This window comes from Macrosteles quadrilineatus, unplaced genomic scaffold (assembly GCF_028750875.1).
Source record: "Macrosteles quadrilineatus isolate MER2022 unplaced genomic scaffold, UCM_ALF_1.0 Scaffold_1__1_contigs__length_201487025, whole genome shotgun sequence".
Classification (NCBI taxonomy): Eukaryota; Metazoa; Arthropoda; class Insecta; order Hemiptera; family Cicadellidae; genus Macrosteles; species Macrosteles quadrilineatus.
Window position 1 is genome coordinate 121071178 of NW_026542594.1, and position 12754 is coordinate 121083931.

Consider the following 12754-nt stretch of genomic DNA (forward strand, 5'->3'; position numbering starts at 1 on the left):
TCGCGTTCACTGACAAATTTTATACATAGGGCGTTTTTAAAAGAATGCTGGGATTTAAATTTTCATCGCTTGGGTACTATTCAAGGTAACTAAATGTTTAAAACGTCAAATTGAAGTTAAAATAACCAAGTTTTGTTCCCCGTGTAGCAAGAGAGGAAATTTTGACATTGGCATGATGCGCAAAACAGGTGCGCGGTAATAGGCCACTATTGTGACTCATACGCCTGACGCCAGTTGCCACTACGACGTTTACGGCGCAACAGAAGGAACAGATTGTAATTTGTGGTTCGCAGCTAGCTTATATCCATTGCTAAATTAAACCAAATTTAAATCTACTTGATGATAAAGAAACTTGAAGCTCGTTTAATGAGTTTCGTGGCACCGTAGTGTTTTGAAAAGACATTCACCTAGCCAGATAAGAACAAACGATGACATAGTCTAAGAAATCCGAAAATTCTGCATCAGAAGCCCGAAAAAATTGATTGCCCGACGAAGTCTTGGCCATTTTGTGATGTTATCTGTAAAAGATAGAGTCCTTGTGTCTAAAAAGATTCAGTTAACACATTCACTGCTAAAAACCTTTACACAGGTGCTCCTAAACTGCGGCGAGGCCCGGGCGGAGCCCTGGCACGCTAACTGAATCAGCGATCGCTGTTGGCATTGAAATATCTAAGTAAGACAAATCATAAAAGAGCAGTGGTGATTGTTCTGCATTACCCCGAAAGTGGACGTAGTTCACTGAAACACCCAAAGGTAGTCATCATCACTGCCTGGATCAATAACCAGAGTCTTTGTTATATAGCTCTAATAGAGAAAATCCCCGAAAACGGGACGAAGGCATAGACAGGATTTTACGGGAATGTTTAGTACCAACCTACACCAAAATAAAGCTCGCATTCTAGGCTACAGGCTGGCAGCAAATACAACATTGCCCAGCAATGGCTGAGCTCAGATTGAAGCAAAGTTGTTGGCATTGGTGAAGGACGACATTTCCCGCCCCGCACCAGGGGAGCCAGTACCGCAGGACGAAAATTCCCGCACCTCGCACTGAACATGTTAAGACATCAGATAAACCTGCCGATCGCCCTAAGCGTGGGCCTACATACTTTGCCAGTTTTATGCTCATATAAGATTGATGAAAATCTGAACTTTATTAAATCATTCCTATAGGATCAAAGAGTGAGAAGAAACTTTGTTCTTTTCCCTTCAATTTGACGTTAAAATCGTTTAATTATCTTGAATAGTCCCCGAGCAACGACCGTTTAAAATCCCGGCAATCTTTTAAAAACACCCTGGATATATACAGATGTCCCTTGTTAGGTGTCTCAAATTGATTACGGAAAAACGGCTTAACGTACAGGGATGAAATGAAATTATTTCCCGCTAAATCAACCCCAAAGAATAACGTTTAAAAAAACATCCGTTACAGGGTGTGCCAAAAACTGAGGGTCACTAGTTCGAATCTCGGAATTTCCAAATGTAAACATATATTATGTTCCTACTTCATTTTAAAGGTAGGTATTTAATAGAAAAACGTTTTGGCGAAAACAGAAATAAATTATCTTTTCCTACAGTTACCTAACAATGTACATGTTCTCTCACTGATTTGAGAAAGCAAAGTGGCCAATTCGCTCATCAGTGAGACAATGTTAACATTGTCTCACTCTAATTACTTTGTCTCACTCCAGATTTGCAATGAGAAGGCACGAAATAGTGAGCGCGTAACATACAGGCAACGTCGTATGCACGCGAAATACGTTGGCAGCACTGGCTGTAAATCAGCTGGTCAGCTGTTGTACTGATGTATTTGTCAATTTGTCACTTCACATTAAATGTTAGGCCTATATTAAAAGTTCACTTCTGTGTAAAAATAGGTTATGTTTCTTCACCAATTAATTTGTTTTATGGTAACTGTAGGAAAAGTATAATGTGCAACTCGAGTTCAAAGTACAATTGCCTCACTCGAGGTCAATTCCTCACTTTTCTCACTAGTTGCACAAATAACTATTTTCCGTTTCAAAATGGCGGCAGTTTATTTGAAAAAAATCAGTATGTTTTAAAGGTACTAGCTGTACCCACGGGCTTTGGCCCGTTTAACTTCATAAGTATTCGCATGGCTCAATCACATCCTGGTTGAAGTTCGTTCGCTACGCTCACTCACCTTTAGGTTGGGGCTCGTTCGCTGCGCTCACTTGTTTTCAGGTTAGCTCGTTCGCTACGCTAACTCGCCTCCAGGATGATGTTCGTTCGCTACGCTCACTCACCTTTTGGTTGCAAATTAGCTGAGTTGTCATAAATTTAAATAGTCATCCCTTTTATTGTTTATAAAGGTTTTTACGTTTTTAATATTTAACATTGGAGAATTTAAATGTTGTTGAGTGCACAGGTGTGCTGCGATTGGGGTTTAATACATTTGGACTCATGGTGGAAGGAAAAAACATAGGTGTGCTATTCCCACATATTCTGACGTCACTTGGATTACAAACAAAAGATCACCTGATTGTAACTGTCAAATTAGTATGTATTTGTTTTGATTTGATTGTATTTGATTATTGTTATTGTTTGTTAATGTTTTTTATAAAAACAATAACAATCAAATCAAAACAAATACATACTAATTTGACAGTTTACAATCAGGTGATCTTTTGTTTGTAATCCGAGTGACGTCAGAATATGTGGGAATAGCACACCTATGTTTTTTCCTTCCACCATGATTTGGACTAATTCAAAAGTAAAATAGTTTTCTGTGCTGCATTCTGTAGAAACACTGTGGCACTATTTCAAATCATGACTAATGCTAATACAGAATGTTGTGATTATTCAAACCTTCAATACAGTTGGTGAAAGTAAATATCTGCTTTTAAATTATATTTATTTGTAAACATTGTAGATCAAAAAGTCTGACATTGGCCCACTTAAAACCCTGTGGGGCAGAGCCCTTTTGACGGATCTGCACCAAACTTCACTCGAACCATCCTTGAAAGATGCTTAATAATGCCTTAAAGTTTCATTACAATCTGTTGAGCGGTTTCAGAGTCCATAACGTACATATATACACACATACATACATAGTTCCTCTTTTATAGATATAGATTTAGCTTTTTACTGTGATATGCTATATACCTAAGTAAGTTAACGGTTTTTTGAAATAATAAAAATTCCCAAAAAATTTATTTTTGAAAATCTGCAAATGCTTATTGTTTAAAATTTTTAAATATTGACATGTCAAGTGGCACATCATTTTATAGGTTTTTTAATTCTTAACAACTTTGTAACTTAAACTTACTTCGTAGCCTATCTCTTTTAGTTTTTTGTGTAAATAACAAATAACCTAAATTTTACTAATATCAAATGCATGTTATTTGGGTTTAAACCTAAATTAAATGGGGCCTTTAGTGTTAAAGGTTGTATTGAGAGTCAAAGGTTAAATATATGAAAGACTATATATATATAAAACATTTTGAATGGTTGGTGTTTTTGGCCTCTGGGGGCATCAAAATGATCAAGTAAATCATTCCCGGGCCTAGGTCTTACCGTCCCAGCTACGGTAATAGCTACTTCCCTATATCGTTGGGAAAAATATAAATATAAATGGGGAAAAATATAAATACTTTGAGAAAAATATACCAGCCTATAACCTTTGCTAAAAACATTGTAGGCCTATTCTTATGACTGTAAATGGTCATATAGGCCAAGGTAAGATCGACAACATGATCGTCTTCTGCTTTAGTGGAAAAGATCTATGATTATTCAATGAGATTTTGTTCTTAAAACACAATATTAATAGAATAGGCCTACTGATAGAACGCTGTTAATGAATGGGCACACGACCAAAGATCAACTTATTTGCAATCATTCAAAATTTCCCGCTACCTTACAAACACACAGCCTAAGTTACAAGTAGGGGGTTTCTTTATTTTCCGTTTGGCTAGACATCCTCGTAAGCAATATGTTACAGAACACACAGCTTTGTTTTTTATTTCAATGTCGTTATCATAAAAGATGATTTTGGTTAAGGTATGTGTTTGGATCAGCGGGACTCTGGTGTAATAATGTTCAGTCTACAATGGAGAAAACACACAGCAGAAGACGTGCATCAAGACAGCCCTTTTTTTGCGCCCCTGTACTCAGAAGATATAGGCTAAGCACCAGGCTTTATGCACCTGCACTTGACTTACTTGATTTTGACACAATGCTTACTACAGTTTTTACTCCTGCATACCTATCTGCTACCCCTCTCTACTGAATGTAAGTGAGAATGGGAACTTGACTTGGGTTGAATGGACAAACATCACTTTACAAGTTACCTACATAAGTAAACTCAGCGGTCAGTTATTTTATACAACTTGTGATTAGGCCCAAACTACGGTTTCAAAATGGAAAAGGTTTGAACGCCTTCAATGGGTTGAACGGAGATAACTTACATTACTCATTGAAGGTTGCAGAGTTTAGCTCCGCACGTTAAGATGCTGTCCAAAAACACTAGGCCTACTTCATTAGTGTCACCAGTCTTTCCATGCCACACTCCTGGATTTCCTTAAAACAATGTTTGTGGACCCTCCCTTCACCTAGGTTCAATCTGAGATGAGAGTTAGTGAGTTGAATTAGTTAGTGTGCCCTGTCTAACTTATTTTTTGTTTTAATTTCTTACAAATTCGTTACCCACATTGCCTTTTTTATAAAAAAATTTTAAAAAGGTTTTTTTTTAGAATGTACAGATCTCCCTAAAATATGATTATTCTGTTGGATTACAAGATTAGGTACCGTATTTTATAATCAAATAATGTTTTTTTTCTTTTGAGATAAAAGTTAGGTTGCTTCATTGCGGGGTCAGTCCATGTCAAATCAACACACCTATTTTACCTCACCATCTTAGATTTTGATGAAATTTGGTATATATAGGTTACCTTTATGAAGACTAAAAAAAATACCAAATTTCAGCTCAATATCTCAACCCGTTCCCAAAATACGGCCATTTGAAATTTTCAAAAAACGGTCAAAATCGCGCTGCGGTAAAACTTTAAAATAGTCATAACTCTTCTCCTGTTTAAGCTAGAAACATGGGAGAGGTGTCATTGTTTAGCCCTTTTTATGCCCTTTCTAATGATATGCAACACATAATAGGTTATGAAAACAAAAATTTTGTCAAATTCAAAAATAAATTTTCAAAATCAAATATTTTGAAAAACACATATTTTATTTTTTTCAAAAAAATATATTAAGTTAGTTATATTATCCCTAATGTGTACACCAAGTTTGGTTATGGGATTGCAATGGGTTCATGGTTAAAATAATGTTTTATTAGTGGTGGTTTTTACTACATCAACGCAATTTAGGTTAAAATAAAATAAAAATCTCATTAAAAAAATCTGGGTGGATAAAGATCCATAGGAAAATAGGTATAATATCAATGTTACCAGTTATTAACTAATTGAAATTAACTAACTGGAAAAACCTACAAAGTATATCCATCTCTTATAAATATTCTTAAAATAATAACATGACAAAATACCCCCGCCGCAGCAAACCTGCAGACTAAGCGAATTTCCATTTCCCTGAATGGATTTACACTAAAATGTCTCCTTAAAAATATCACATTTATTCCCTATTTAAAAAGAATCAGTTTAAAACATACTTAGGTTTGCTGCAACAGGGAGGGTAAAAGTGTTTTTTATGTAAAATGTTAATAGTTGGTAAGAAATAAAAACATTTTCCAAATTTGGGCAAAATATGTTAATAAACAAGCAAACTACAACAGTACTTATTCTCCATAAGAATAACATAGAAATTTTAAATTTACAATTTTTTGGAATTTTTTCCGTAACTATTAGGCGCATTATAACGCTTCAATATACTAAATTATTTGTTTTTTTAAGCTCTACAAAATAGTTTAGAAAGAAATTGCAAAATTTTATGTTTTTTGGGTCAAAAATGGGAAAAACCCATTTTTACCCCATAAAAGCCCCCATAAACCCCCGTTCCCATGGTCCGATCATGCTGGTTCGCGAACTCATTCGAATAAACTTAGGTTTACACGTTTGTACCAAATTTCATCAAAATCGGATCATTTTTACTCATATGAATTTGAACGGATGGTGTTTTTGGCCTCTGGGGACCACAAAACGAAAAAGTAAATCGGTCCCGGGTCTAGGTCTTACCATGAGACCTACGGTAATAGCTTATTTCCTATATGGGAAATTCGCTAAAAATGAATTTTATAAAATTAGCTTAAGGCGTATTTGGATATATTTTTTTGCTTCCGACATTTTTCATTTATATTAATTCATATATTTAATTGCAAGCTGAGTAATACTGTTCCCAGCAATTGTGCCATTATCATCTCTTGTGATATGTGTGCACCACAGACTTCAAATGCAAACTGAACAAACTCTGTAGTGCTAGTGGACTTGAGCTTGTATCAACTTGAAAAACAAGTAGAGACATGAAAACTTCCTACAGGTAGTAGAAACAAGAGATGATAATGGCACAATTGCTGGAAACAGTATTACTCAGCTTGCAATTAAATATATGAATTAATATAAATGAAAAATGTCGGAAGCAAAAAAATATATCCAAATACGCCTTAAGCTAATTTTATAAAATCCATTTATTTATCATGTTATTATTTTAAGAATATTTACAAGGGATATACTTTGTAGGTTTTTCCAGTTAGTTAATTTCAATTAGTTAATAACTGGTAACATTGATATTATACCTATTTTCCTATGGATCTTTATCCACCCAGATTTTTTTAATGAGATTTTTATTTTATTTTAACCTAAATTGCGTTGATGTAGTAAAAACCACCACTAATAAAACATTATTTTAACCATGAACCCATTGCAATCCCATAACCAAACTTGGTGTACACATTAGTGATAATATGACAAACTTAAAATAATTTTTTGAAAAAAATAAAATATGTGTTTTTCAAAATATTTTATTTTGAAAATTTATTTTTGAATTTGACAAAATTTTTGTTTTCATAACCTATTATGTGTTGCATATCATTAGAAAGGGCATAAAAAGGGCTAAACAATGACACCTCTCCCATGTTTCTAGCTTAAACATGAGAAGAGTTATGACTATTTTAAAGTTTTACCGCAGCGCGATTTTGACCGTTTTTTGAAAATTTCAAATGGTCGTATTTTGGGAACGGGTTGAGATATTGAGCTGAAATTTGGTATTTTTTTTAGTCTTCATAAAGGTAACCTATATACCAAATTTCATCAAAATCTAAGATGGTAAGGTAAAAAATATGTTAAAAGTGTGTTGATTTGATATGGACTGACCCCGGATAAAATCTCCCGTGTTATCCGACTTTAAAACCACTACCGGTAACCTAATTTAAAAACTCATTATATTGTTTTTGAAATATCAGGCCAAGGTAAGTTACTCATAAATAGTTTTGGTACAATTTACGATTTGAAATGCTCACATAAAACAGCTTTTTTGAAAATCATTTATTTTACAATGGCATTAAAAACTGTTTAATGCACTGCCCGCTCCCCTAAAGATGGAAACCAATGAGGACGAATTTGGTAAAGGAGTGAAGACTCTTCCATTGTCACACTGTTGCTACAGTGTCGAGATTTTTAAGATGCCTGTAGTGACTACCTAAAACAATGATCTTTAGTTTTTAGGCCTAGATTATATCGATAAGAACATAATGTTTAAACTTAATTAGTTTCATTAAAAATTTTTGTTGACGCTATTAATTTATGCAGTTTAAGTTAACTTAACTGTCAAAAATAAAGATATTTGAGTTTGAAATTAAATTGGTTCCTAACCGACGGTATCACTTCGGTTAGTATTAGAATTTAACTAGGCTACGAAATTACACGATAAGTTAAAACCAAATTAAATTGAATAAAATTAAAAGCCTAATAGATTGAATTAATTTGTAAGTTATGATTATGTGATGCGGAAAAAACTTCCGAATGCAACCTCTTATGTTTTAAAGGTTAAGCGCACATTATGAGGGTTAGGCCTAATGAATTTTGTGTCTAGAATGGGTTTTAGGCTAAGGCCTATATTATTTCATGTGGGAAACTTGAGTAGGCCTACCCAAAAACAAAAAAGGATTGCCCAACTCAACAACATTTTTGGCTTGGTCTTAAATAAAATCATATGCTATCATAAGTTAACTAATTAATACTACAAAGTGTTCTTGATTGATAATTCGGAAATTTTACAGGATAACTTAATATTTTGAGTATAAGTATTTCTAATCAAATAAAGTTCCTAGTTCTAGAAAAGAGCTACATGTAGGCCTATTCCTAGAACAAAGTGTCATATTTTATTCTGCTTTAAGCATAAAATGAATTAGCAAGAGAAATTGGAAATTAACTTGGTCTGGGTAGGCTACTGTGATGAGGGAGCATTTTTATTTAGGCTACCTAGGCCTATATCAATTTTCAATTACAACTATTTAAAAAAGGGGATGCCACTAAGTGAGTATTTTAACCCAAATATGGAAGGATAGGTGTAGGATGAATGGCACGATCGTGTAGTCCTTGTTAGTGACTAAGGCCGACATGTTCCTTAAACATATCCGTTAATTAGTAGCACATACAGCCAATCAGTTGATATACCGTAACTTAAGGTTAACAACCCTCCGAGTGTTATGTGTCGTAAAAGCGACTCATAACACACTTTGTGTAGTGTTTTGTGTCGCTTTTGCAACTCACAAACACTGTTTACGGCGAAGGGTCTATGACTGACTAAATCGGATTGATCTGGATCGAGTTAGGTTATCGTTTTTTTTTTTTTGGCAGATTCTAAGCTTTCTCCCGAGGTCTGTCTAGGCGCTTTTTTTTCTCGAGCCGATCATAATTGTAGCAGACAGCTGACGTGCGTATTTGTAAACAGCTTGGTTAACCTCGCACCGATGACTGATGTGTTTTATTACGTTTATCATTGTTTTAGTGTTAAAAATCAAAAGTAGTGATATACGTGGTGCATTATAAGAAGATTTAAGTGATTTTGAAGGGCTGGTTAATGATCCTGAAGAAGTAGGTAGTGATATTGATGTAAATTATCAGCCAGATTCCTAGCTATGGTTAGGCTATGCATTCTTAGCTAAACGCTATGTACCGAAATCTGAATTTGCCCATAACTTATTTATTTGCAAATCTACTTCCTTATATTATTATATTTTTGGAATCCTCATAAAATTCTGAACAAAGTGGCTATTTTAAAATATTTGTAGATTTATAAATTATAACAATTTATTTAGCGAAAACATAAATTTTTTCATTTAGGCCTATTTTATAATTTTTGATAAATGTTACCCCCACAAAAATTGTTGAACATTTTTGTTGTAATTTTTTATATGTTACATTGAAGCCCATAATTTTCCAAACAAAATTATATATAAAACAGTAGGCCTATACTTTACATTGTTTTTAAGTTTCTAAGATACCTACATTTTAATAAAACCCTGCGATTGCACAATAAATGGGCGAACATTAAGACCAAAACTAGAGACACTTGGAGGGTTAAATAATGAAAAAAAACTGTTTTTAGCGAATTTCCCATATAGGAAATAAGCTGTTACCGTAGTACTCATGGTAAGACCTGGACCCGGGACCGATTTACTTTTTCATTTTGAGGTCCCTAGAGGCCAAAAACACCATCCGTTCCAATTCATATATATAAGTATGATTGTGATTATTATTATTTATATCTTACTAATATTATAAATGTGAAAGTTTGTGTGTTTGTTTGAAGTTCAATCACGCATAAACTACTAGACGGATTGGGCTGAAATTTGGCATGATGATAGCTCATAATCTCGATTAACATATAGGCATATTCTTATCTCAAAAATCCTTTTGGGCTCCGCCCCAGTGGCTCTGTAGTTCCCCTTGTTAACCATAATGAGTATTCATATTTAAAGGTAATTACAAAATTTAGTCAGCTGTTTCAACTAAAAAGTTGGCTCTATGATATTCAAAAGTACCTATTAAAAGTTATAAGATTTGCCAACAGGGTGCAGCACTATATTTTTTTTGCATTTATAAAAACAAAAACAGCTAAAATAATTTGAACCAAGGGGTAGCAAAAAACTGTGACATGCAATGAGAACTGTCAAAGTTGGATTGTTTACAGTTACTTATAGACTGTTCACACCGGCGTAGTCAGACGTATTAATACTTTTTCGGAATACGTAGCTGACGTAGCTCTTAATGTAATTCATAGAGAGTGTTCACACCGGCGTATTAATAGGCTACGTGAGCTACGGAAGCTACGGCGCTGCCGCTACGCCGGCTAGCTACGCGTAGCTCGCACCACAAGTGGTGACCGATTTCGATTGGACACTCCAATCATCTTCAGACCGTCATATATTTACGGTACCGTCTTGTGAATAAACAGTAAAGGTATAGGCTATATATGTTTTAAGTGTTAGGCTATAGGCCTAAGAAGTTTCTTTTTATTTACTTTCCGTATAAATGTGTACTTATGTTCTGTAAATAACATAACACGTACCGTAGGTAAGTTACAACGCTGATCAAGTAGTTTTAACTTACTCAAAAAACTGTTGCAGGTAAGGCGGTGTTAGGGATTTCTATCAACATGGTAATTTATAAGAGGCTCAATGAACAAACGTTCCGGGCCATTTCGTTATAAGTTAAAGACATTTAGACTAAAACATAACCTAACTTTTCATAACCCTAATGTTTACCTGTTTAGATTGTATAAAGGAATAAAATCCGCTCCATGCACTAAACGAGAAAAATATCTTGAAATCAACAAAAACTAGCCACATATAACACACACAGCATTCCATAAAACATTTTTAACAAAACACAAACTCAAATGTCATTTGCCTTGGGTCGGAAAATAACTTTTGTCAAAAAAACATAAACAACGTCTGTTACGAAAATGTATACTATTACATTTTTTGTTTCGTTGGCCTCCTCGTCCTTGTCTCATTCTGAAAAGTGTAAAACACTCAAATATTTTAAGTTTTGACAAAGTGACTGAATAACCACATTACTCGAACAGACGATCACACCTATCACGCAGCACTGACTTAGTTTAGAGCGGGAGTCACGTTTAAAGCAATTAGGCCTACATACAGTTTCTGTATCGATCGATTGGTATAAGACTAATTTTGGTTTCATCATTATAAAAACAAACTAACACGAAGGATTTTGAAGTTTATTCCCCATGTAAATAAATCCCAACTTCTCATGAACAAGGACCACAGTACACAATACACATACAAACACCGCGCATGTCATACTCTGATTTGATACACGTATTAGCCTGTAGTTAATGATACCGCTTTTTCGACATAAATTTAACAAGTTAATAGAAATAAGGCTAGTTTTAAAGTAACTTTTTCTATTCTATTCCCAGTTAAAATTATTAAAGGACTACAGACTCAACTCATAGTCATGACATTGACTACTACCACCCTGCTGACTGTTCACCAGCTTCTTAACCACTCAAATGTTACTAATGATGTACAAATAATAGGAATTCTAAATTGATCCATAAAATACTTAACTGAAATCAATGTTTTAAAACATACCTTTGACCATCGTATCAAATCGATGAAATGTTTACTATCAAATTTATCGACCTAAAACGAAACGCGAAATTAAAACCCTACGAATTACCGGCACCATTTTTCTTTCAAACTTAACTCACTACAAACAAAACTATATTAAGTTATGGTCTTCAATTATTTTGGAATGTTACACGAATTAAAAGCCCACCTTTTAAGAGGTTAAAGAGGGCTGTAGCAGAACACTCGCGAACTCGGTGGTTGAACGTCAACTAACTTTCTTCTTTGGCCGTCTGCAAAAATTAACCTGAGAGAAGCCACCAATCGCTGCCATTTTTACAGAACGTCGCGATCTGCCAGCGCTGGGCATGTCAAACTAATAATCATACTCCATACTGTCGTCATCTCCAAATACATGCACATAATCTTCACTCGAGGTAACACTATTTTTTGTTTACACACAACCGAGCACGCAACTTGAGGTAAACGACTAACGCTAACGCATCGCACCTTCACCACCATTAGTACACTTTTTTCATCGAGAAGAGTCAACTGTTATAGTTGACAGTGTCACGCCAAAAATCAATAAAAGTTCCACCCTACCAAACCTCCCTCTACTGATAGACTTTCTTTTCAATCATTAATACACATTTACAGAAGTTATACACAAATTGAATTTTTTTACAAATATTTAACATGTGCGCGGTCATTATTCTACCTCAGTAAAGGGCTACCTATGTTAGTTTACAGAACTTGACTTTCGCACACCAATCAACGTTCCCACAAGAAGATAAACTTTCTTGTTGAAATTGAAAGACTTCGGATTAAAATAGCGTTTTCATCGTAGTTAAGTAAATAATATCATTAAATATAATCTTAACAGTTGATAATAAAAAACTAAAAAGTTATTACACAAATGAAGTGGAACAACACATTTTGTCTCTATATTGTCTTACAACCTACGATTTACTCATCACCCGGTACTTTAGTAATTTAGGAAACCGAAATAGTAGTAAGAATATTATTAAGAATTGGCTTATGAAATAGGAGAATTTAAAGACACGATAGTTTCCTAACCGGTATGCAGTTAACGATAAGGATCACACACAATCTGCAATTATTTTTAACTGAAAGAATTTTAAAAATTGTTGTAACTTATCTTACGAATTTATTTCAAAAGTTTTTATTTAGATATTGTAAAATATTTTTTTAATTTTTAATTTTTAATATTGTTTA

The 12754-nt window shown here is 34.2% G+C and overlaps 1 protein-coding gene across 3 annotated transcripts in view; it reads right to left on the reverse strand.

Annotated features, from left to right (window-relative positions):
- LOC128984006 (LIM domain-binding protein 2) overlaps positions 1 to 12037 on the reverse strand; it is a 127791-nt gene extending 115754 nt beyond the window's left edge. For 2 of the 3 annotated variants that reach the window (XM_054403295.1, XM_054403291.1), the window contains exon 1: positions 10902 to 11182. In XM_054403295.1, the coding sequence (XP_054259270.1) occupies positions 10902 to 10938 (37 nt within the window). In that variant the 5' untranslated portion in view covers positions 10939 to 11182. Of the gene's footprint in view, positions 1 to 10901; positions 11183 to 11542 lie in introns of those variants that run through there. The other variant, XM_054403301.1, reaches the window with a different exon arrangement.
- Positions 12038 to 12754: the final 717 nt, after the last annotated feature.